Raw genomic sequence first — 27,430 nt, forward strand, 5'->3', positions numbered from 1 at the left:
AATATTAAGCTGTTTGAACATTCAATCGGAGAAACTGTAGTCAGTGGTCCAATTCAAGTGCAACATACATTTCAGCCAGCTACCCAGGAGGAAAACAATTGTGTGCTACCATAAAAACAAAGAGCCACATCAGACATGCGAAATTTCACAATGTTATATTTATTACAATGATAAACACTGACATTTTGCCCAATATATATGTGCATTTGTGACATTTTCAAAATCCCTTTCTTGTAAGGAAAAGGGAACCAACACTTGCATTGCATTTATGTTTTTTTTTTTTTCCAAATGGAGACTGTTAGCTTCAATGTGCTTCAGCAATTTAAAATAAAATACAAATTTACAAATAGTCCAGTAAGATTGATACAAAAAAGCCAAGAATGCCATATAGTTAATATGGTCTCATGCGAGCAGATGGTGGTGGTGCCCTGTTGGGAGGCGTGATTGCAATATCCAGGTAATCGCCAATCTGGAAACGTTGTGACTGAAGTGTCATTGAATCCTCGGTACCCTTCCTCCCAGAGATTGTACTCCCAATCGACTTCACCCTGTTGATGGAAAGCACAGTACTGCCTTAGACTGATAAGCTAACAGACTGCTGTACAGTACGTGTGTTTTACTTGACCAGTCATGCATTAGAAAATTACTTTACGGTACCAAGCAATCACACATAAAAGATACTACCAGAGTATGCAAGCTTGAAAAAGACGTAAAAGGAAAAACGACTTTTGTGGTTATTCTGATACACTTAAGTTCTTTGTGTTTTTCACAGCTAGCTGTGATTTGCCATTGCCACAAGGACCAAAATAAGCTCCTCAAAAGACCTTTCACTTTAAACAAATTTCAGTACACGCAGGTGTCCCTCCAACCACTTAGGTTTAACCCCTACAAACGAGCAAGGTTGCCGTACTACAGTTCAAGGGGGTGGCGGGTGGTTGAGTTCTAAACGTTCCAAGTATTCCACAGACAATCAATAGCCAAACCATTTCTTGGTCTAAGGTCTTGTAATTATTTTAATATTGTAAGATGCTACAAAATATTTCAGAATCATATCAAATAACATTAAACTGCTCTAATTTTAATGGTAAAACTTTTTTTTTTTTACTTGCATAGTCTGCTTATTACAGATAAGTGACTTTATAGCTCTGTATCTATCTTCGCAGCGTCGGAAATAAAAAAAAAAAAAAAAAAACTACAGTTTGCTTATTATTTCATGTGTGAATGCGTGCACATGATATTGGTCATATGCACCTATGTATATGTTGTCAGCCTGTAGTGTTGCACGCCCTTTAATGAAGTCATGCGTAAACACCGCTAATAGCAGAGCTAATTAACATTAAGAATGGTTCACCAAATTTAGCACAGTCCACCAACCTGTATGCTGGCATCTTCGGATCTGGGTAAACAATAGCAAAATTGAAGTGAGTGCCCTTTTTGCGAGCTTCTGGATATACTTCTTTAACCAAACTTGTTAACTCTTTCAATGTTGCATCCATCCTACAACAAAAACAGGACTGACTTGAAAAGAAGTGTAAATACGCTTTAAGAAAATGATGAAAACCACTTTTACACAGCACTTAGTTATCGTTTAAACCATAAGAATGCAATGTGTCGATTAAATACACACCCGTGAGTCAGAAAGGGGGTGGGGTCACAATTTCAAAGTACACCATTAAGCACCAGTTTACACTGGACGGGAGCGAATGCAAGCGATTCATCACACTATTTCAGAAAAGAAAAAAAAATGCGAATGAGTACTGACTGGCAGGCGATCTGGGAAACGCCGGATGCTCCACTTCCCTGAAATCTAGAGCTGCCAGGACTGCTGTGACTGGGGCATACATGACACTCTCACCAAACCTCGCTGCTGTCTTTCCTGCTCACCAGAGACCAAAGCAGCAGAGTGGCAAGAGAACAAGTGTGTATGGCAAAGTATGTATATCCTTGAAGTACATATTACTGGGAACTAACCAGACTTAAGCCTGCGTACATTGAGTCTAGCATTCCCGGCAACTTCAGCTGGGAACTATAAGAGTCCCAATCTATTATTTCTAAGTATGGAAGGCACTCGATAACTTGTCAAAGCACCCACACTATCCCACATCAGACACTCCATAAGCCAGAGACCTCACTGCACAGACACCGTTACAATTGTACAACATGAAGGACCAGTATGCAGCACAGCACAACACCAAACCTCCACAAAAGCACCAGTGCACTGTTCCCAACTACTAACAGATACGTTTCCACCGCTGTGTGCTCAGCGATGCATTCAAGCAGTGCAAAAGGAGGGTGTACTGGATCTACTTTATAAAAATGGCTTTGCTGCCTTTCCAAGTCAGTTGACCTATTGAATTGCACTGCAATTGTGAGAATTTCACTGCATCCAGAAATAGGGTCAAGGCCCCTCCTGTCACAAGAGGACACTAAAGCTACAGCAACAGATTAATAGTGCTGCATCCCCACACACCACCCTTCTTATTCACTTGGCTTTTCAGTATCTTATGCACTGAAGCCTGTGCCACTCCTCTGCAATAGGAGAAACCCGAAGTGACCATAGTCAAGATCAACAAGTGTATGTGGCTTGTGTCATACGACATCTACAGTGTTACTGAGGTCACTGCCACAGTGCCTCCGATGGTGGACCCCCAAATGGAAGCCATCGATGCATTCATGGATTAATAGGTACACATCACCCTCAGGAGTCTCCAGCATCTGTCACTGACCCAAGAGCTTTGCAAGTACTCAAACTGGTACATCAAGCCTCCTATCATGAAGATCTCATCACTGGACTCTATTCTTTAGGTCAAATGGGCTTCTTTCTACCTGACTGTTTCCTGGTAGCTGCTGCCTAGACCACCATAGTGCCGAATGTGCCAAAATCCCTTGACACTATATTACCCCGCCAACCCCCTCGTTCTTCTGGGACTCCTGAAAACATGAGGACCAGCCAAGTGTGGGTTTTAGGTTGCCCAGTAGAGACTTTCTGGGCAGAATGCATTTAAGAATCACTGGTTTTGGGTACCCATGTTTGGTCTCAAGTATCACCCCAGGCCTATATGGAAACATAGCACAACAATATATTTTCCACATTGACAAAAGGTTTTTAGCACTGGGTGCCAGACCTCCGTTGCCCCGTTTAGCTGGCTTGGACAATACTTTGCACAGTAAGTTTGGAATATTTTCAGAGCAATTTGTCACCCAAAAATATTAACACTTTAGATAATGGAGAATTATTAGAATTTTTTTTTTTTTTTTTTTTTAACAAGGGAGCTTCTACAGGGGGCATCTGCAATATCTGAGCCCAGAAAGGGTCTGCATCCAAAGAAACCTACCAACCTCAAACAGTTCTAAACACAGATCCATGGGAATCTCTTCTGGTGTGTCTAGTATAGATACCAGCACGTTTGGCTACCCAAAATGCATAGAAAGTGAGAAAATATGGATTTTTCTATAAAAAAATAAAATAAAATAAAAACACAACACACAAACACATTCATCTTCACTTGTCCGCAACAATTCCAGAATGTCTGGCAAATGTCCCACCCCTTCCTGACACCAATAACCTAAAGAATGAACCTGCCTTATAAGCAAATAGAAACATAAATGTATACTATATCATTAGAGTAGTCAATGTTTTATCCTTGTATAGTGTTAACACAATTCAAGTTGCTTTATAGGTTTAGAGGTGGGATAGGCAACAAACCAGATTATCACATAATTACACAAATTATAAGATTTGTTAGCAGGCAATCGTGAATAAAGTCGAACGCCTGGCTGTATAGATTTTGAAGCTTTTAGCACAAGGAGGGAGTTTTGCAGGATGAAGTTTTGTTGGACCAATGTCATGTATAATCATCTATCTTATAGTAAATTTGAGACTACTTTCTTTCCTTGCTAAGAGATGGAGTATGCTCGTTAGTATACCAACTGAAGATGGAGTTACTACAATAAAAGAACTTAAAGCGCCACAAACGTTTGGTAAATGTGACAGAAGCACACATTTCATATGGCCTTTCTCACTGACGTTACCCTCATGACAAATATACACTAGCACCTATTTTTTTTTAGCAAGGTCAATATGGAAATTATTAAGTTTTGCTCATTACCACTGTGTTATGTAACAAAATAAAATAAACCCCCAAACTGTAAGATTGCAGATCCATCATTAACTAGCTTTGGCAAAGCCTACATGTCTTTCCTATGAGAGTCACTAGCTTTGGCAACGTTTTTTAACCATGCTATACAGCAGCAAAGATGTTTTTCAGTCGGGCTAAAACTAACTTTAAAAAAGTACTATGATGCAGCCAGGGCTAACACATTTTTCTTTTTTGGAAAATTTGTGCTGGATGCATCATACTTCTCTCCTTTACTAGTTTAGCCATGCTGTATAGCAGCCACATTGCTATACTGCATGGCTACAAATCATTGCCAAAATCGGCAATACCCATGCGATTCAGCATTAACAAAAGGCAAGGTAGAACCGAACCAATAATCTCTAAAAGAGAGACCTTTGCTAATGCTAGTTATGTCTCAGCACAACACCCCTGTGATTCTTAGCAAATAAGTCACTCTCTCCATGCCTGAAAAGAAAAGTTAGATATGAAATTTGGGGGAGAAATCCTTCACAAAGAAAGCAACTGCACCCAGGTCCATGTCTTAGTGAAAATACATTTGGAAGCAGAAAAAACGTCTTTTGCCAAAATACACATCCATTTCAAAGGAGAAAAGAGCTTCTTTGAATTGTGTGGCACAGTAAAACAGCTACAAATGGCAAGAGGTTCAACAAGATTGACAGGAAAGAAATCCCATACAAAAGGTACTGGAATGAGGGTCTCAGCAGGACTAGACCCAGTACATATTTTTATTTGCCCTACCCATGAGTGATAAGGAGCAATAATTACATTGAAGTGTTGATCAGTGAGGTAACAGTATATAAAGCTTCTTTTTATGGGGAGAGTGGACTGTACAAAAAAGTCCCAAAAGAAGCTATGGGAAGCATGCCCATGTTAAAAATGAATGTATTAACCCCTTCTGTGCCGCGGACGTAGTGGTTACGTCCCGCGGCACAGTGCTGCTGTGCAGAGGACGTAACCACTACGTCCTCGGCACACAGCCCAGAGGGAGCGCTCTCGCTCCCTCTGTGTGCTTCCCTCCCACCCCCCAAAGTCGGGGATGGAAGGGGAAGCCCTTCCCCTTCCACCCCCGACCCCCCCATAATGACGTCAGCGCGCGATCGCGCGCTGACTTCATTATGGGATCCTCGCCGCACAGGAAGCCATTTGCTTCCTGTGCGGCGACGATAGAAGAGGCGAGTTCCTCTTCCCGGTGGGTGGGGGGTTGGGGCTAAAGAGGCACTGGGGAAAAGGAAAGGCTTTTCCTTTTCCCCGGTGTCTGAGCATTCCTGCTGCCCGATCGCATTGCGATCGGGCAGCAGGAATGCCCACTAGACACCAGGGATTTGTTTTCTTCATAGTTTTTTTTACTGTTTTTGGCACGCGGGGAGCGGCCCCTTGGGCAAGGGTCGCTCCCCTTTAGGGGGGCAATTACTACGGCCATTTCTGCCCCCCTTGGGGGCAGATTGGCTACTTTTCAGCCAGATCTGCCCCCAAGGGGGGCAGAAAACACTAGATCACCAGGGATTTTTTTTTTTTGTTGCATGTGTTGGGGGTGCCCCCTTGGGCAAGGGGCGCGCCCCCCCCAAGGGGGCAGAGAACTGTTGGCCTTTCCTGCCCCCCTTGGGGGCAAATCGGCCTATTTTGTTTAGGTCCATCTGCCCCCAAGGGGGGCAGAAGCCACTTAGGCACCAGGGATTGTGTGTGTAGTGGATGGGGGGGCGCCCCCTTGGGCAAGGGTCGCTCCCCTTTGGGGGGCATGTCTTTTAGGGCCATTTCTGCCCCCCTTGAGGGCAGATCAGCATATTATTTTTAGGCTGGTCTGCCCCCAAGGGGGGCAGAAACTACTAGAACGCCAGGGTTTTTTTTGTATTTGTTTATTTTTGTGGGGGGGTGTCCCCTTGGTCACGGGGCGCCCCCCCAAGGGGAGCATTGACCTGTTGCCCATTTCTACACCCCCTGGGGGCAGATGGGCCTATTTTCTTAGGCCCACCTGCCCCCTAGGGGGGCAGAAGCCACTTAGGCACCAGGGATAGTGTTGTGTGTGTTTTTTTTTTTTTGTTGCTTTTTTTTTTTTTGAGGGCTGTCCCCTTTGGCAAGGGTCGCTCTCCATGGGGACACACTACTAAAGGTATTTTCTGGCTTCCTTGGGGTAGACAGGTCTATTTTATTAGTAGGCCCATCTGCCCCATGGCAGAATCCACTTAGGCACCAATTTCTAAATGTTTGATGGTGGGGTGTTTGTCAACTGAAGAAGTCTTTGCATTTGTGATAAAAAATGTTTTCCTCCTTTTTGTTCTAGTTCAAAGCTTTTGCTTTATTTGCTGTGGCTCCTTGCGGTTTTGGCGGTGGTTGACCTGCAGTTTGCACAGTTGCATGTTTTAGGTAAGTAAAAACAATTTACTCCAAAGGAGTATTGTTGCCATGCATGAATGACATGTTTGTAGGGGGTGTACTAAATGCAGGATTGTGTGTGAAATTGTCCTTAGGTTTGTGCACAATGATATTTGTTTTGTCTTATTTCTAATTTGCCTTTCTTTCTTTATTTTTAGTGGGATATCATTGGTGATTGCCGTGTAGTTGCTGGTGAATCAAGCTTTTTCAGGCAAGTGAGCGGTATAGTTTTTGAGTTTACAACTCTTACTAACAAAGCTACACTTTGTCACTTGTCTTACACAGTGCTGGTTGTTGGTGGTGAATTTGTCCAGTTAATTTTAGCAGGAGATATCATGGCTAGCCGCAGGATGACTGCTCAGCAGGTGGTTGGTATGCTTTTTGAGTCACAGTCTGATCAGGACTATGAGACAGACTCTGCATCTGAGGCAGAGGAGGAAGTCAGAGATTCTGGCAGTGATGTTTCTCTTGGAGGGGAATCTTCTGATGAAGCCACACTCAGTGCAGATGAAGGGCCTGTTGTAGAGGAGGACATTGATGTGCCAATAGTGCAGCAACCTGGGGCTGAAAGGTTTCCCGTTATAAGACCTGATGTCTGGGTTGCCCCAAACATGCAGCAGCCAGAGTTGCCTGCCTTTACTGGTCTCCCAGGGTGTAACGCCAATACAGAGAACTTTATGCCTATCAATTTCTTTGAGTTATTCATGGATGATGTGTTTTTGGAAGAGATTGTTGAGCAGACTAATTTGTATGCGGAGCAGCATTTGAGGGACAACGCTGCTAGACTTAGGCCACACTCTAGAGCTGCCCAGTGGATTCCCACTAATTTGGAGGAGTTAAAAAAGTTTTTGGGTTTGACTTTTTTGATGGGGTTGATAAGGAAGCCGTCACTGGCTTCTTATTGGTCTACTAGTCCCTTGATGGCAACAGCTATATTTCCAGCGACCATGAGTCGTAATCGGTATTTGCTTCTTCTTAGGATGCTGCATTTTGTTGACAATGCATTAGCCTTGCCACGAGATCACCCAGATTCTGACCGTCTTTTTAAGATTAGGCCTGTCCTTGATCATTTTGTAGATCGGTTTTCGGAGGTCTATGTTCCAGGCAAAGAGTTAAGTGTGGACGAGTCTTTGGTCCTCTTCAAGGGTCGTTTGGTTTTTAGGCAGTACATTCCTAGCAAAAGGGCACGATATGGAATTAAATTGTATATGCTGTCTGAAAGTAGGACAGGATGTGTATAGTTTCCGTGTGTACACTGGTAGGGATTCCAATATTGACCCCCCTGGTTGTCCTCCCACTTTTGGAGTTACTGAGAAAATTGTGTGGGATCTTGGTAGACGACTGTTCAACAAAGGTCACCATTTGTATGTAGATAACTTCTACACTGGTGTGCAATTGTTCAAGGAATTGTTTAGAGTGGACACAGTTGCTTGTGGCACAATCCTTTCTAACCGGAAAGGCTATCCAAGGGAGCTTGTCTGTAAAAAACTTGAGGACAGTGCTGTGCCTTGCGGAACGAGGAGCTGCTAGCTTTGAAATTTTCAGATAAGAGGGATGTCTACATGCTAAGTACCATCCATGATGAGAGTACTTCCCCTGTGACTGTTTGGGGCCAGGTTGCTGAAGTGCGCAAACCTGTGTGCATTTTAGATTATAATAAGCACATGGGAGGTGTAGATAGAGTTGACCAGAGGTTGGAACCTTATACTGCTATTCGTAAGTCTTACGTTTGGTATAAGAAGTTAGCACTTCCTCTTCCACTTAGCAACCTTCAATGCTTTTATTGTGTTTAGGGATAGGTCTCCAGAGTCAAAGATGACTTTTGTGAAATTTCAGGAGTCAGTGATAGAGAGCCTTATTGTGGTGGAACAGGCCAGAGTTCCTAGAGAAGCAGTGGTGGAGGATGTGGCTAGATTGAAAGATCGCCACTTTGCTGAGCACATTCCTCCCACACCCAAAAAAGACTTTCCAGCTAAGAAATGTAGAGTGTTTTCGAAGAGGTATCCGGAGGGAGTCTCGAATGTACTGCCCGGATTGTCCTTCAAAGCCTGGGCTGTGTGTCGGTGCTTGTTTTAAGAATTACCACACCCAGAAGAATTTCTGGGAACAACCATGAGTGTAAACTCATGTCTGTTTTGTATTTTCATGTGTTTAGTTTCATGGTTAGCATTTCTGTCATGTTCTTAGTTAGAGCTTTTGTGTTTGTAGTTTTGTAATTCTTTCTACTTAGTTAGGGGTTCCTCTGTTAAAAAAAAAAAAAAAAAAAAATGATGCCATTGTGGGTGGAGTGGGGCTTGGCTGAGAGTGTACATATTGACTTGCTGTTGGCTACTGCAACACACTCCCATCAGCTGGTGTGATTGTTGTATCAGGCACGTGGGCGTATGTAAGTGATGGGCCCTTGAGTGGCGCTGTCTGTCGATGTGAGTGTTGTAATGTGCTGGGCCCGTGGCTGGCGGTGTGAATGGCCTTGTGTGTGTCATGTATGAAAGTTGTGTGAATGGACTGTAAAGCGGTTGGTGCCTTGTCGCGGCTTTACAGCTCACGAGCTGTGAGCCGTTGGTTCCGTTTTTTGCCTTTCAGTTACTAACAGTGCATTTCATTTTTGTGAAAGCTCTTGTTAGTAAAATTTGATCCACTGAACCATCACTCACCCTCGTGCCAAATCCAACCAGTATGTGTGGTAAAAATGACAAAACCTGCTCCGCTGTAATCAGGCGTCGCAGCACACCTGTGACACGCTAGGTGCCTCAGGTGGGACCCCGATGATGAAGCATGCCACCAACTTGGTTGGTGGGTGAGGGGTCTTTTTCACATAACCTAACTGTTTCTTTTCAAAATTTTAGTGTTTGGCACATCACGGACATATGTGGGCACATCAAAACGATATATTACAAAACTACCTGTGTTTGGGGGGGGAGAGGGCACCTATGTTTTTGGTCCTGTGTGCGGCCTTCATCTAGGGAAACCTACCAAACCCAGACATTTTATAAAACTAGACACCCCAAGGAGTCCAGGGAGGTGTGGCTTGCGTAGTTCCCCCAACATTTTCTTACCCAGACTCCTCTGTAAACCTCAATGTGCTTAAAAAAAGCATATTTTCCTGACTTTTCTTCGTAGGATCACCACTCCAGCACAAAATTCCTACTCCCCAGTGTTCCCCTCAGCCTCCCAAGTAAAATGACACCTCACTTATGTGGGTCCCCAAAGCAGAGTCAGTCTAAAGATGTATAAAAGAATATGTCCTTATAAACTTGCTGTGCTATCCCCTCTATCTCTACAAGTTTTGGGCCTTATTCTGTTGCAGGCACCTGGCCCACCCACACAAGTGAGGTATCATTTTTATCGGGAGACTTGGGGGAACGCTGGGTGGAAGGAAATTTGTGGCTCCACTCAGATTCCAGAACTTTGTCACCGAAATGTGTGGAGAATGTGTTTTTTTAGACAGAATTTGAGGTTTGTAAAGGATTCTGGGTAACATAACCTGGTCCGAGCCACACAAGTCACCCCATCTTGGATTCCCCTAGGTCTCTAGTTTTCAGAAATGCACAGGTTTGGTAGGTTACCCTAGGTGCCGGCTGAGCTAGAGGCCAAAATCTACAGGTAGGCACTGTTTTCAATGAAAAAATGTGATGTGTCCACGTTGCGCTTTGGGGCGTTTCCTGTCGCGGGCGCTAGGCCTACCCACACAAGTGAGGTATCATTTTTATCGGGAGACGTGGGGGAACGCTGGGTGGAAGGAAATTCCTGGCTCCTCTCAGATTCCAGAACTTTCTGCCACAGAAATGTGAGGAACATGTGTTTTTTTAGCCACATTTTGAGGTTTGCAAAGGATTCTGGGTAACAGAACCTGGTCCGAGCCACACAAGTTACCCCATCTTGGATTCCCCTAGGTCTCTAGTTTTCAGAAATGCACAGGTTTGGTAGGTTTCCCTAGGTGGCGGCTGAGCTACAGGCCAAAATCTACAGGTAGGCACTTTGCAAAAAACACCTCTGTTTTCCTTCACCAATTTGGCTGTGTCCACGTTGCGCTTTGGGGCGTTTCCTGTCGCGGGCGCTAGGCCTACCCACACAAGTGAGGTATCATTTTTATCGGGAGACGTGGGGGAACGCTGGGTGGAAGGAAATTCGTGGCTCCTCTCAGATTCCAGAACTTTCTGCCACAGAAATGTGAGGAACATGTGTTTTTTTAGCCACATTTTGAGGTTTGCAAAGGATTCTGGGTAACAGAACCTGGTCCGAGCCACACAAGTCACCCCATCTTGGATTCCCCTAGGTCTCTAGTTTTCAGAAATGCAAAGGTTTGGTAGGTTTCCCTAGGTGGCGGCTGAGCTACAGGCCAAAATCTACAGGTAGGCACTTTGCAAAAAACACCTCTGTTTTCTGTGATGTGTCCACGTTGTGTTTTGGGGCATATCCTGTCGCGGGCGCTAGGCCTACCCACACAAGTGAGGTATCATTTTTATCGGGAGACTTGGGGGAACATAGAATAGCAAAACAAGTGGTATTGCCCCTTGTCTTTCTCTAAATTTTTTCCTTCCAAATGTAAGACAGTGTGTAAAAAAGACGTCTATTTGAGAAATGCCCTGTAATTCACATGCTAGTATGGGCACCCCGGAATTCAGAGATGTGCAAATAACCACTGCTTCTCAACACCTTATCTTGTGCCCATTTTGGAAATACAAAGGTTTTCTTGATAGCTATTTTTTACTCTTTATATTTCAGCAAATGAATTGCTGTATACCCGGCATAGATTGAAAACCCACTGCAGGGTGCAGGTCATTTATTGGCTCTGGGTAGCTAGAGTTCTTGATGAACCTATAAGCCCTATATATCCCCGCAACCAGAAGAGTCCAGCAGACGTAACGGTATATTGCTTTCGAAAATCTGACATTGCTGGAAAAAGTTACAGAGTAAAACGTAGAGAAAAATTGATGTTTTTTTCACCTCAATTTCAATATTTTTCTTTTTCAGTTATTTTCTGTAGGAAACCCTTGTAGGATCTACACAAATGACCCCTTGCTGAATTCAGATTTTTGTCTACTTTTCAAAAATGTTGCGGTTTCTGGGATCCAGCGTTGGTTTCATGCCCATTTCTGTCACTGACTGGAAGGAGGCTGAAAGCACAAAAAATCGTAAAAATGGGGTATGTCCCAGTAAAATGCCAAAATTGTGTTGAAAAATTGGGTTTTCTGATTCAAGGCTGCCTGTTCCTGAAAGCTGGGAAGCTGGTGATTTTATCACCGCAAACCCTTTGTTGATGCCCTTTTCAGGGAAAAAACCACAAGCCTTCTTCTGCAGCCCATTTTCCCATTTTTTTTTTTAAAAAACGAAATTCACTCTTTTTTGGCTAATTTCTTGGCCTCCTTCTGGGGAACCCACAAAGTCTCGGTACCTCTAGAATCCCTAGGATGTTGGAAAAAAAAGGACGCAAATTTGGCGTGGGTAGCTTATGTGAACAAAAAGTTATGAGGGCCTAAGCGCGAACTGCTCCAAATAGCCAAAAAAAGGCTCGGCACAGGAGGGGGAAAAGGCCTGGCAGCGAAGGGGTTAAAGTTTCGGATTTTATTTAACATACCAACATTTCACAGGTAATTACCAGTGTATAGTACCATTAACACTATTTACCTCTTAATAGAATTATAGTCACATCCCCCACGCCACATTTTTAAGGGGTATCATTTATATATGGTGAGCCTGGTAAGCATGGCCTATCTATGGATACTACGAATCAGTTGCTGAAAGTAGTCTTGCTCTGCCTAATTTCTTCAGGTAGTTGGTGACAACTCAAAACCATAAGAAATAATTGTAAAAAGAACCTTGCAAATCGATAAGGCCAACATAAAAGGAAAACTGACACCTGCCTATGAATCATTAGTACAACACAAATAAATACGTCTGCAGTCATAAGCGATAGCGTTTGCGCCTACCACAGGCTGTCAGAGCACAACCCTGTTCTTCCTGTACCTCACGCACGAATAAGATTAGAAAAATGACTACGTTTGACAAACTCCAATCCTTTCGTGACTATACTGGTAACAGGCCCTTAAGAAAGGAGAAACATTTTTGAGTAACTGAAGACAACAGATTGAAGAGGCTTGGCTGACCGTTTGGCATATACTGTAATTGTTCAAAAAGTCTAAATAACCCAAGACTCTTCTTTCTCTTGAATATGCACTCTCCCTGTGGGCTCACACAAATACACATCCCAGAAGTTAGATTTAGGACTTTGGTGTCCAAGGAAGAGAGTCTTACTTTTGGTTTGTCTCATATTAGTATGATAATCAAATTAGGTCTGTGGTACAAGTGATAGGATGGTAAATATTCACTAGTAATGGTCATCATGCACTGTAAGAAGATTGTATTCAGCACCATACTATATTTAAGAAAGTTAGTAGGGGACATTAGAAGTCTGAAAACTGGTTAATGATCTACTCAAATGAACAAGCTTTGAGCAGGTTTCCACCAAAGTTGAATGGTGAGAGTCACTAATGAGAAGGGACTACTGCTCTTCAGCTTGAGTACTGCCATGATTTGTTTGTGGTGTTGTCCTTCAAATGTGGAATCTGAAAAAGATGTGGTTGTTTACGGTGTAAGGGTTCAACATCAAAGCCATTTCACATTTTGGGGACATTTGGGAAATTACCAAATCTCAGTGAGAAATAGTACATGAGGCTTGAAGCAATTTGTTTTGTCTCAGATTACTGTGTAGATAGGAATCTATGGTACAAAGCCTCATTTTCCTCTTCTAAATGGAGCCCCATAGATTCTACTCAGTGACTATAACATTAAACTTTGAGAACATGCAGATAAAACTCTACTTTAACATCCTCTCCATTACACACATCCAACACCTCAAACACTGCCTGCACGCCCAGCAACGAACTGAAGAGCAACCCTCCAACAGAATTCTTGTTATTTGCTAGCAGCAACTAGTCCAAACCTAGCTCAATCACACGGACCTTGAAGGCCTTGCACCCTAACTTCTACCCAAAACAAAGCCAGTTGAATTCATTCTCTAATGCCCCAGTACCTCTTCCTCAAGGAACACATTACCAAAAAAACTAAAGACTTAAGAGTGGCTTCAGAAATGTTTAAGATCTCCATCTTGCATCTTGATGGTGACTTTACCCTGCTCCATGGCTTCCCCGACTCCACAGTGGGCTGCCCTTTAGGGCACACTACAGCATGTGGCATGAAATGCAAGCACGTCATTGGCTCCCCTTGCCATCTTCATGACCACCTACATAATTTACAGGGTTGTTAGAACCAGCATCTGTCTGACATACTCATGACCCATGGCAAGAAGCAATTGATGGGAGGCAAACAAGTGCAAAAATAAAAGCAACAAGTCTTTAACTAGGGTATGGAACAAGCATCCCCATATCCACCTGGACTCCAACTATGCTCCAAATTTAGGAAAGGTGAAAGCACACCTCTTTAAAAACATTACCTGCAATAAAACACCCCGTTTCTGCTCCCAAAACCCAGCTACCTCTTCAATCTTTTATTGGCCATCTTTGTCTTGGACCATGTACATTGTATCCTAACATTCTGGCTAGATTGCTACATAAAACGCACATACATGCATACCCAAGGTTGTAATCAGTGACATGTTCTGATAATGTGCTTATCATGCAAAAACACTATTTGTTTTATTTTCCCTTCAAAATCTAATATTGTCTAAAACTCACCAGGTGTATATTTGTAGTTCGCTTGATGGAACATTGCCTCTAGAGAATTCTTCCAGCCGGTGATGCCGCCCGTTGTTGGTGGTGAACACTCTCAACAGAAGTGGGCAAGTCTAGAGAAACACCAAAAAATAAAAATAAGCAGCTGAAAACAGTTTGCTACTTGCAGACAGACCACAAGTATTTGCAATGCAAAAGGTTTCCATTAACTTGAGTTGGAGCTACTGGCACTGTAAATTTAGAACTGGACTTCTTTTGCCACATTAATTGGTGAACCCTGCTGCATATTTTGGTCCTTTCTGCCCTGCATAGAACTAAAGGGGTAGTTGGCCTACTGGAATATTTTTCAAACAAACAAGGCCTTTAAAACACCAACTATTCCCAGGTGCAAAACAAAAGTTCCAGCCATAAGAGGGCTTACAAATACACTGAATGGTGGGATAGGGTATTATTTTGGGGATCCAGGGATGATTTAGACAGAAAGAACACGTTGTGATGAACACGTTTCGAAGGTGATCCCATTGTCCTAGGACCACCATAGGCTGAGTTATGAGCAAACATGTTTTGCAAAAAGGATTGCCCTGCTAAGCACTATTGGGAGACGTTCGAGTGCCGCAAATATTGTAGTATGTTGACTGAATGCTCAGAACAGCTCATAAAGGACACCACAATAAAAATATCATTTCTAAGAAACAGTCACATAACCATATAGTTCGCCCCTAGACAGCTTAACCACATTAAAACAGAATGGCAGAAAATGCAGTGCAACCATATATTTAGCCCCTAGAGGGTGTAGTGCATTGTACATTTTCAAGGCTAGCAGGTCTACTATAATGATATTACAAACCAGACCCTTAAAACACAAACTACTCTCAGCCGTAAAACAAAAGGTTCCAGCCACAAGAGCTTAAAATGACACTGAATGGTGGAGAGGGGTATTAATTTGAGGTACCCACCGATGACTCAAACTGAAAGAGCATATCATGCTGAATGTTTTGGTGGTGGCCCCATTGTCGTAAGACCACAACTGAGTTGTGGGCAAAAATTTTTTTGTAAAAGAATGCTTGCAAAGCACAGGGCGTGTTTCCACAGTGTAGTGCAATCTGTAGTATTTGCTCTCCCACTGTGCTGGGAAGAGCCACTTTGAGGATTTCTGTGTTTTTACGTAAACCATTATCAATTACAAGTGTTTCTGAAAAGTTATGGAGTGTGAAGGGAAGAGGCAAAAGAAAAGACTGATTAGGTAATAGTGTGAACAATCTGACCAGTGCTTCTGATGAGTTGCACTGCTGTTCTGCACTGTGAGCGCCATGGCCACCATGGAGCACGAATGGGAGAGACAAAGGGGGGAAAAAAATAGCTCACCCACGCTGAAGTATATGGGCAATTGTGCAATAATCTGTGTAAGATGGTAAGTCTGCAAGGTAGAAAAAAAACTGCCCCAAGGCGGGACAAACAAAGCATTTACCAATTATATCAAAGGATTTTTTAAAGGCAAGTCCATGACCGTGAGATGGACATGGTTAAAAGCCCACAGAATACTTACAACAGGTCGAAAAGCACTTGTGCGCTTGACCTAGAAACGTGTGAAGAGCATTTTGTGACATGGCTAAAGCGGAAAGGAAACAACAATGTGTAAAAACGAATGCACAACTTCACATCCAACTAAATGTAGTACATAATGCTAGGCACAGACAAGCCAAAGGGTGCTTAACCGCACATGGGTTTATCACAGTATGCCGGAATAACATGCAGACCCATGTTTCATGCTTTGGAAGGATGTCAGATTTGAGTACACCTAGTATTCTGCTTGCGGTGCATAAATTCTACATTACAATCTGAGCCTTTTTGAGTCTCTAAATATTCGCAAAATCAGCTAAGGTGCACAAAGCCTCGGCTATTTACCATGCTGGCCACAAAAAAGGTGTTTTTTCCCCTTCTTTAAAGTCTCCAGGCAGTAAAAGAGGGTGTATACTAACTTTAGTGACTCAGGAGGAAAAAAAAAAAAAAAAAAAAAAAAAAAAAAAAAAAAAAGGGGAAAAAAAGGGTTAATGGCTGTATGCATACATGTCAAAACATACCACAATGCAGCCATGTTAACTGCTTCTCTAATGCAACACAGTTCACCAAGGCAGAACGTCAGGCGCACCACAGAGGGGCCCACGAAAAGGCTCAGACACTGTTGCCAACGTAAGGAGCATGTTGAAAGCAAGCTGTACACTTCCAAGATCTCCTCGGATACATCGCACTTAACGGTATTTTTGTTGCAATCTGTTTTAATTTCCATTTAATTCAGAGCACTTTGTCGTCTAGCGTCAGAGAAGTACTGAAACACTTTGCCCCAAATTCTGAACTTCCTCTAAGTTTGTTTTTCACAATGAAAAACACAATATTTGGTTCTGTAATGGAACGTCCTAACAGCATATAAATTATTCTACCTTTTGCCACCATTAAAAAATGTAAGTTACACAATACTCAATGAACGAAAACAAATGCTTCCAGCTAGATAAGCAAAATAAAAGTCAGAAGGGAAGCCCACATAACCATCTTCAAGAATGACAACTTTCTCATACAAGTAGCAGGCCACAGCCGTCAAACATTTGATCCTCACCTATATATTAAAAAAAAAAAAAAAAAAAAACTCAAACTACAAACCCGCATCCCACTGCACTTACTGCTCCAGCCAGTAACACCAGGCAACACACTGCCTCCTCTAAAACCATCCAATCAACCCTACCACACCGTCAAAATCTCCATAGGACCCCAACACATGGAGAAACACTGACTAACCACAGACCTATGCACCATCTTTGCACCTTCAGAGATACCATCTGCTATGACATCATCCCACCCGATAATTCATAAACTGAAGCTACAGCATTCCCAGACCGTCTTAAATCATTAGTCCTTTACACATAACCACACAAACCTCCAACAGCTAGAAACTGAACCGCTCGTTATTCAACACATATATTAAATCAACACTCGAGGAGACCCACCTCAACCCATACACTCTGACCCCTCTTCCCCCACCCTTCCCCAGCACCCTTCCCAAACCAAACAAGTCACACAGCTGAGCTATTTAAAGGGAGCCCATTTTAACAAAGCTGCCCAGACTCCCTCACACCCACACAAAACAAAACCTCACTTCGAGGGACATTAGATTGTGTAACTCACGTCTCCATACTTCCCAGAGTACATAGTAACGCACAGAATACCTCAAAGCCCAACTTCGGATTCCACTCACAAGATATCTAAACGCACACTTAGCCCGTCCACTAGTCCTCCATACATGCACACATACCTATTGAGACTCACACACCACCAAACTACTAAATAGCACAACGCAGAGGCTAGCAAGTTACCCCACATGTTGACAATACAAACAGAGAACTTCAGAATACCCCACCACACAGGCAACCCAACGCCCCCTAAAATACTAACTGCCTCGCGCTAAATGGTACTGAAAACTGCCATTCCATCCACTAACCCCCCTGCATTCCTCCTTACTACTCATGGTCCCATATAAAACAGATCTGACAAACTAACCAAAGGCCTTAAAGCCACCTCAAACAACCTCAACTCTGGCACACAAGTTGGCAGAAATCTCATCACCAACTGGAAGCATGAAACTTCAATTCTAGAATGGAGCAAACTAAAACAAACCTGGCCCACTACTCTAAAAGATAACACAAGAAGACCAAAAGTGACCAACAACAGGCGCTTACAAAAATAAATTGACTCACTGCTCAAGTTCTATGGCCCTTGCAGCCCAAATATCTATTTCAACAAAAAGCACAGGGAGCCAATATGATAAGCTGCCAAACTACATTATAAGCTAACCAACAGTCCAGACCAAGCAAAATCCATACCCAAAACAAATCACAAATGTACGCTCCAAAACTGAATATATGCAGTCAAATGCAATACAGAAATAGCTGAACCGATTAATACACACAAACTAGATATTGCAATTTTCACATAAACCTGGCCGACATTGCCACACCCTGGGTAGATGTTTAGGTCCCCCCACCTCATACCTCCCCAAAGATTATACCACTGGGCCACCTAACCAAGACAACTGACAGAGTAGGGGAGTGGTGGTAATCCATAGGGGCAACAAAAAAACAAGAAACACTCCTTTAAATGCGTAGGAGTCGAATTCACCCCACCGGGCTTGGAACCAACATTTCTTCATCATCTAACACTCCCCTGGAGATCAAAAACTCTTCTCAGAGCATCTACTAGACCGCATAACAATCTCATTGACCACAACAATATATCTAGGGGATTTCAATATTCACCAACACAGTAAGAGCACAACTGCTTGCCAGAAAGTGTTTCACTGACCTTTCACAATACTGCAATGACAGATCCCAATGCGAATCCTTTTTGACCCTCGATATATGCATTGGCAATCCGACTGCCTATATCTGGGACTCCATCTAACCTGAAGTCTTGCCAGAAAACCGCACCCTTTTCCACCCAAATAAAGAACCCCAAAAAGATCAATGGGCAAAGTTATTTACTTAAGTGGTGGTTAAGGGGAAGAAAAAAAAAAAAAAAAAAACACACACACACACACACACACACACCACATTGGAAACAAGGCTGAATGATCTGCAGACGGCAAACAGGCACAAAAAACATATCTTTAATGTTAAAGCAACTATCCACAGATCACAAATACCCCAAGCGAAAACTGTCCACCTCCATCCCCCCAAAAAATATATACAACTGACAACAGGTGACCCCCTCATCCTCACTATCCAACAGTGAATGGCCACAGTGAAACGATGCAAGCAAGGGCTTCTCAAAATTCAGAAACAAGACAGCAGATCAAAAGTTCCCTGATTAACAGTCCCATTACCATCAGACCTTCACTGACACCACAACAAAACCATGGGACAGAAAATAGTGAAACCTCTCCAATGAAGAGGAATGCAATCTGGCAGGAATTCAAGTCACTCAATATTAAGAAAATTAAAATATTTTAGTCATTAACAATGACCCTGAAACGTGCCAACCGTTTATACCACCACAGGGCGCAAAAAATAAAAAAAATTTACTAGACCTGCAGGTCGAGTAACTTGAATCTACTCGGCCTAATCAGTGTACTTGACCAGTAAACGGGTCTCAAATTGTGTGATCCTAGGCAAATAATTTAGAGTCTCCTTTTTCTTAATTCTCACATTATGATTGCACCTTCAAATATGTGAGCTCCATATTGCTGTAGGACAAAAAAAGCCTTGTTTGATTAAGTAGACTAAGGTTTGCTGCATGCATCATAACAATCTAGCCTTCATACCCATGAGGTCTAGCCCACATAACCTAGGACTTCTTTTAGTTTACTAAAAACATTGACATCAGGGAAGGAGTGTTTCTCTGTTTGAACACTCAACTTTAATAAATATATTACAAAACCATGTGGTAACACATTGTCATCTACACACAGTAACGTTCCACGAAATGTCCAAACACCTCTCCACTAACTTGCAGCGTTACTGATAAAACTATATAGTGTATTACAATCTGTAAAAAATGGGTTTCAGAAAACATATCCTATGCACATCCACATGTAAAGTATTCCGATTTGTTCTCTTCCTATTAAAATATGTTTTCATCACACAAATATAAAAAAAAAGAGGGCACAGTTGACTGAACCCATATTTCCTTTTATTTTACATTCTAAGCAGGACACACAGTTCACCTTACAAGGTCCTGGAACTCTGCAGTCACCTCACACCTAGAGGCCCTAAACTGCAGGCCTACAATCACTGACGTCATCAAATCACTTGGGATCACGCTAGACAAAATCCTGATTGTAACTGCCCAGAAACTCCATTGCAAGGAATGCACAATTCAACCGTAAACTCCTCAAAAATATCAAACCCATATTGAAAGACCCTGAACATGTGGTATAAATCCTACTGATGCATGGCTGGCCTATGCTTGGGGTCCACAGGGCCAAAATGAAGTGTGTGTGGGGTGGCTGCAGACAGCCCCCTCCCCAAAAAAAAGAAAAAGAAGCACAATCCCAGGGATGTGGTCCTCGGGGCCTCAGAGGGTTTGGGGAGTGGGACACCCTGCCCCCTTCTCTATAACATTTAATATGGGCCTGGGAGATAAGGGCCCCAGGGCCTGAGGCTCAGTGAGCACCCCCCGATCCCTTTGAAAAACAAGCAACTCAGGGGTATGGAGTCTCTGCGGGCAAAAGAGGTTCTGGGGGGGGGGGGGGGAGGAGTTGTAAGCAGGGTCACATATCACTCAAGAAATGTTATATGAAATTGCTGTTGACTTTGTCCAAGCTTCTTTTCTACACATTCCTTTATAAACTATTATGTCATTAGGAGCCTGAAAGCAGGTACAAAACACCTAAGCTGTATCAGATACAATTCCCTTAGGTGCAGCAAGCATGTGCTATATGCAACATTGAGCGTATACCATGCACGTTGTGGGTAGACTAGTTCACATTAACAATCAACCACAAATATAGGGGAAACTCATTGCATACAGTTTAATACTCCGGACAGCTTTTATCTGCATCAAATCACTTTGTGTCACTGAACCTACTTTGAGAAATGAAGTTGATACGATTACAAAAGTGGGTACTGTAAATAGTGATTACACTATGGCAAGCGTACACTCTGTACCACACTGCTTGCAGACCGTGAAACTCATGAGAAACACGCCACTTAGTTTTAAAAAGGTATACAATAAAAACAGTGTACACTATGCAACACTTGTTGCAAAGACAGTATGCGCTTAAAATAGCCACGGTTTGAGGGTTCTAAAGATTATACTATCTGCAGACATCATACTGTGGTGAAAATTGAACATATAGCCCACCCTCTGAAGCAAAAGAACATGCACATAGGTTAGTCCTGGTAAACGCAGTTTTCTATGGTATGTAAAAACTGTCACGCCAAAAGACTTGAGGAACATGCTTAAGTTGTAAACTGTGCAGTTACTCTTCAATGCAAAGTATAACATGTTCAATCTCTCTACACACCTATGATGCATTAAGAAAACATGCATTTTGTAAACACTTACACCCATTAGCTGGACACAGGCTGTACAAAATTAGGTATACAAGTAGTATGATAGCTACCAGCCACCATGTAAACTATAAAAACAAACTTATTGGATGATGGCATCAAATATGTCATTTGAGATGTAATATGTGAGGTAATAAGCAGTGCATGGCGGGTCGGCAAGTTAGCTCTGCTAATTTTACCTGGTGAATGTGGCCCACTGAAACTATGTGGTGGGAAGCACTAACTTATGCAGCAAGGGAACACTAAATTACATTTTTTTTTATAGTTTTGCTAATACTGTCTAGGTAAAGATTTCACCTGCCACATAATTCCAGTGTCGCTGCATATCAATTTACCTTCTTCCTCTATCTGCAGCCAAAAATGAAAAATGTTTCCTTTCAGCATCCTAATTTAAATCTGCCATGCTGATTCCAATAGAAAACTACGTCGGATGCACAAAAAACCTTCAATTCACCAACTGACCAGTACACTGCAGACGCCCACACCCAAGAGAGGCCTACCAAGGAGTAGGGAAGGCAGGCTGGAAGATTGCCCACCGAGTGTGAATGGCGGTGTGTTTTGCCTTTATAAATGAACATCTGTATTTTTATACACCACATTTCTAAATGCAAAGAACTAAGGCAGGAGGCATGTAGTAAAATCCCAGGATCAGACCGTTTCTTTGAGTATGGAGGCATGTGGCTCAATGGTTAGAGCGGTAGACCCTGATGCAGAAATCTGGCCCGGGACCAGGGTTCAATTCCCGCCTCGGCGGGTCTTGGGCTCAATTTCCTCGGACCTGATAATTCTTGCATCAGTGCCTAATCTAATTCATGGGTCCCACTCTAACTCTGGGCAATAGCTTGCTTAACCTCCACAACGGCCCCAACAGCGCTGGGATGCCTGGCTTCACCTTGGAGGTTGCCCATGAGTGGGCACCTCACAGGGAAAAGCCAGGAGGGGTTCCACAGCGGTATGAGTAGTGCGCTATACAAGTACGAAGTTTACAGTTCATTAAAAAAAAAAAAAGTGTTGTCTTTTTTTTATAGAGATGTAAAGATTTAGACAGCAGAATGTCACTATCTTTAGTGGATTCCCTTGAGATCTGAATTCTAGGTGGACTGAGATTCACAACCCTGCATCTTGCGAAGGTTTAAAAAAGAAAAAAAAAAAAAAAAAGGCAGAGATACTGGTGGGCACTCCTCACGCCACCAGAAGAAAAAAAAAAGTGGAGGACAGCATTGAGCACAACACAGATATCAACAGCCATGGCAACACCTAACTCTTCCCACGATGTGGAGATACTGGACTTGCCTCCAACATAAGCCATACCATACCTGAGCTCTTTGCTTGAGCCCTAAAGGTTATTTACCTCTGTTCAACGTCAGCAGATCATCCTCTGCATTATGGGCAGAAACATAACTACTTTTACCAAAACTGAAATACTTCAAGAAGTCTGTTGGCAGTATGCTCTCCAGCCAGAAAGGCACAATTAACCTTTTGGCTACTGGGAGGAGTAGCATTACCTGCTTTCTAATGTTAGAATGAGCAGGAAGTTATATGGGATTGGCTACCCAGTGAGACCTTGTGTTATTTTAAAAGCCCCATAAAGAGAGAAGTATAACTTTACAGGAAAAGAATGAACAGCTCTAAAAGTGCTGCTGTCATGATACAGGACCCCCTTACACATACTCTTCACACATCTCAGCACACAGATGCTAGTTTGCCCGTATTCTGGAACGCCTTCATTCAGGAGTGGAATGTGTTCACTGGCTAAAGCCATCACTCCGCTGAGGGTTTTCCCTTTTGAGAGTTACTCTGTAGTAGATAGCTGCTGTGCCGGCCACAGACCCTGTTCTCAGAGGTGCCTTTATTTCAGGTGGTTGTAAGACTTTAGAAGAATTTAAGGTTGCACCAGGTCCGATGTCTTGAATCCTAAACTACCTTGCAGTGACACACAATCTTAATGAGGGGCCGTTCACTGATCTGAAGCCCCGTTTAACAGGAGGCGGGGCCACAAAACATGCCTTCCCTTGCAACCAGGACACAACTTTGTCCTCCATTGCCCCATTGTTCCACCATCCAGTCTGTAACCAGGGTCAATGGAATGATGCAACTGTGTAGTGTTAGCTCTTTCTGCACTTGCCATATACTCCATTGTCTGCTGCACAATTTGAAGACGAAGGAAATAAACTGTTTTGAAATCCAACGGATCAAAAGTTGCTAAAGAATGCTGCAGGAGTGTTGCTGCTCAATGCCATAACTACTGCATAATTTGCCTTTTTCGGCCACATAATTTAGTCAACTCTGCTTCATAATTTGGTCCTCCCTCGCAGCAATAATTCCAATGGTCCTGTCCAAATCAGAGGAGCTGCTTTTATATCGAATTACAAGTCAATGCCGCAATGGTGCAGTCACTGCGGCTCTGCCTTCATGCGGTAGGCCGCTGCGAAGGTATTCTCAGCTGAGGAGAGAGAAAGCCAGTGCCGCTGGTGTGATTATTTATGCAAAGCAGAGAAGGGAGTGGGGGGGGAGAGGGAGCAGAGCACAGGCTCACATCAGGAAAGCGTTGCAGCATGTATGTGATGATGAATGATTTAGAGAACACTGGCTTTGTACATATAAAGTACAGCATGCATCAGAAACATGTAATCTGATTAACATGCATGTTACAAAACATACATATGCAGGCGTTAAAAATGTGAATTCTATAAAGAACCCGAATGGACATATAGCAGATGTGCAGAGTGTACTCCCACTTTCGAGTGTGGGGAGGCAGCCAGGAGTGAGGAGAGACTGCACTAGAGGGGCTGCGATGCCACGGTCCTTCCCAAAAGGTAATAAGCTGCATATTTCACTCATGCTTATGTGGTTTACGCCATTCTGCTTTGACGTATACTGGTTATAAACACAAGATATTTACCCAGAAGCTGGATTCCACACAATATTCAAGTGAAGAGGTAAAAATCACACTAGATAGGGTTTAGGACTACCTGAAAAAAAACCATGGAATATAAACAATAAGGTGGTAATATTTGTGAAGTTCCTACACCGTCAACTAGGGGTTGACATTTACAAATAATGTTGATTGCAAAATAAGACCCTGGCACCCCTGCACTCAGATCCGAGGTTGCCTTGGCACATGGTGAAAGCCCCGAAAGGTGCCGTGCTAGGGCCTGTGTTGCTCTGCTGGGCAGCGCCGTCTGCTGCCAAGCTGAAAGTAGCTGTTTCGGGGGCAGAGCGGAGAAAAGGGCTTTCAGTTTATGATTACCAGTCTGAAGCTAGGGGATCCTTGAAACTCAAATGTGAACGCTTCTCTGGTGAAAAGCATGAAGACAATCAATCTGCGTCATTGGTATCCCACGGATGTTAATGGCCAACATGATAGCACCCAATGGTAAAAAAAGTGAATAATACAGCTCAGAGGTTTACTGCACACTAATGTAATAAAGAAGTGCCACCGAACTGGGAAATATCACCGCCAATCCATAGCGCCACGAACAGCGCCATAACCTGGAGTCATTGGCACAAGGGTGCAGTGCCATGGGCCGGTTCTAGGTGTCCATGTAGAGTCAAAAACAGAAGGAGCAGTACCACTGGCAGTGGCTGGATGACCCTGTGGAGCCAGAAGTACTATCAGAAATAAACTGTTTTTGCATTTGCAGAAGGTGTAACCCCACTAGTCGCAGCTAGATGTCCCCCTTGAACCTACTGAGTTAGTAGTGCCTTGGGGCAATTATCATCCTTCAGTCCTTGGACAGCATAGTGCATTACACATTTGCAGGCAGAGCAAGGCTGTTAAAATATTATTACAAACAAGGCCCTTATAACACAAAGTCATCTGAGCTGTAAAAGCAAAAGTTCCAGCTAGAAGAAAGCTTAAATATGCAATGAATGGTGGAAGAGGTTATGATTTTTGGGCCCCCTCTAACCAGTGTGACCCACAAGATAGCATGGACAGAAAACACATTGTTCTGAATGTTTTGGTAGTGCCCCCATTGCCCTAGGACCACCACAGGCTCAGTTATGGCCAAAAAGGTGTGGTAAAAGGAATGACTGCAAAGCGTTCTGGGGTGAGTTTCCGTGCACACATTAAACCTTCATCAGAAATAAACTGTGACAGTGCATTAGCCAAAGGTGCATTACCACTCGGTGGCTAGATGTCCATGTGGAACCCACTGAGTTAGTAGTGCTTTGGGGCAATCATCAGCCTTCAGCCCTTGGAGAGTTTAGGGCATTACACATTTGCAGGCCGAGCAAGGCTGTCATAATATTATTACAGAAAAGGCCCTTATAACACAAACACCCCAGCTGGAAAAAAAATTCCATCTACAAGAGAGTTTAAATACACATTGAATTGTGGAAAATGCTATGCTTTTTGCTCCCCCCTTCCTCTAATCTAGTGTGACCCACAAGATGACATGGACAGAAAGAGCACATTGTTCTGAATGTTTTGGTGGTGGTCCAATTCCCCTAGGACCACCACAGGTCGAGTTATGGACAAATATGTGTTGTAAAAGGAAAGCCTGCAAAGCATTATGGGGTGAGTTTCCCCCGAGTGCAGTGAATACTATAGTATCTGCACCCCCGGTTGTTGAGGACTCATTCCTGGGTCGATTTCATGCTACATAAAGCAACAAAAAAAATAAAAAAATGTACAAAACACACCCATGACACTACTTGTAAGTACTGATTACATAAAGTAAGTACCATGTGAAGGGCAAACGCAGAAAATGAACCACACGAGTGAACACGAGTGCTTACTGGCAAACACAAGAAGCAAATAAAAATAGTCCATCCACTCAACAGAAAAACATTCCAGGCATAATTAAACTGTACTTGGCCGGTGCTCGTCAGCCAAGTACAGGAAGTGACATATGGGCTGCCAAACCAGTTACGAAGCAGCAAAACAAGAACGACATTGCCTTTAACCTATTGTAAGCAGCAAAATCCTATACCCCATCCAACAGGTCTTGCAGACAGAGCATGCGTGCTGTCTAGGCTCAACCTAAAAAATAGCCCAGGAACTATGCAGAAGACATGGAGCTGTGTATGTTTTCAGTAGTTGGTTGGTGCTCTCAAGAAGGGCTAAACACTAGAAAAGGCATGATGTATGCATGCCTTTCACTAATGAAACCAAAGGAATTTTAAAAGGCAAGCCCACAAACTAATGTGATGGGCGGGGTTAAAAGCACATAGAAAGACCACAGGACGGAAGCGCTTGCACGCTCAACCTAAAAAACTGCTGCCGCAGAACACGTAGTTCCAGTGACACTGATTATGTCTGTATACTAGAAACTAAGCAACTTGTAATTACCTCTGAAAACTACACAGATCACGTAACCGCTAATGTCGATTTGGATACATTATCGTGTAAAGCAATCTGATGCCAGAGGGTCACTATAGAAAACTCTCAAATAAATAAAAATAAAAGCTGATGGGGCAAAACCAGCACACGGACATCAAGATTTCATTCTTTGAGGCACTACAGGTTTGCATTTATCATAACAACGTCGCTTTGAATTAGCTTTGTGAAGGACACCTGTGCTGCTTCTGATTTTCTCTTCAGCCATTCAGTAAATAAACAGTGGCTGCTGAAAAGCACCCTTTCACAGTTAGCGATAGTCACATCATTTGGGGCACCCTAAACAGTTGCACTATGCTGTTGCACTTGGGTTCCACAAAGAATATTCAGCAGACCGCCACAGACACTTTGAACATGCCTATTCCATCATGCAATAATCCAAGGGAGTATGTCCATATAAGAAAAGTCCAATTATCGCCGTGCCCCAAGAGGTGGATGAACCAGTGTGGTAGCAGATTGCTGACCAGCTAGCTTGCGGGCTGTGTACAAATGAGTACTCGTTCAACATACTCTACGCTATGTTAAAAAAAAAAAGCTCAGGTCTCTTCTACGAGGTCAGTGGAGAGGCTTTCCTCCCCCAAATAATGTAGTCTGGCCCTCCGGTAGCAAGATACCTTCTCGCGGTCGATGGGTTTCTCGGGCTCCTTCTTGATCTCCTCCTGGGTGACCCGGGACTCCACCGCCATCTTATCTCTTCGCGCTGCGAGCGCCACCTCTGCGCCTGCCGCCGGGGAGCGACTCCCTCCCATCACCGAGAAACCGAACCAAAGGCGCCTGCGTCGCCGCCGCAGCGTATTAAACACGTCACGGCGGGCACTGGCCGTCAAG

The 27,430-nt window shown here is 43.3% G+C and overlaps 1 protein-coding gene across 1 annotated transcript; it reads right to left on the reverse strand.

Annotated features, from left to right (window-relative positions):
* Positions 1-140: 140 nt before the first annotated feature.
* Positions 141-27,430, reverse strand: SAP18 (Sin3A associated protein 18). Its single transcript, XM_069202262.1, has 4 exons — positions 27,217-27,430; positions 14,204-14,313; positions 1,375-1,497; positions 141-548 (listed from the first exon to the last, which is right to left on the reverse strand). The coding sequence occupies exons 1-4, from the start codon at positions 27,349-27,351 to the stop codon at positions 392-394; spliced, it is 525 nt and encodes a 174-aa protein (XP_069058363.1). The 5' UTR covers positions 27,352-27,430; the 3' UTR covers positions 141-391.

Source organism: Pleurodeles waltl, chromosome 8 (assembly GCF_031143425.1).
Source record: "Pleurodeles waltl isolate 20211129_DDA chromosome 8, aPleWal1.hap1.20221129, whole genome shotgun sequence".
NCBI lineage: Eukaryota > Metazoa > Chordata > Amphibia > Caudata > Salamandridae > Pleurodeles > Pleurodeles waltl.

Coding starts and splice junctions, on each gene's coding strand:
- SAP18 (XM_069202262.1), bottom strand. CDS start 27,351: ATGGGAGGGAGTCGCTCCCCGGCGGCAGGCGCAGAGGTGGCGCTCGCA. Junction 1,498..14,203: donor GAACTACAAATATACACCTG/GTGAGTTTTAGA, acceptor TTTTTGTTGTAG/GATGGATGCAACATTGAAAG. Junction 549..1,374: donor CCGAAGATGCCAGCATACAG/GTTGGTGGACTG, acceptor TTCCATCAACAG/GGTGAAGTCGATTGGGAGTA.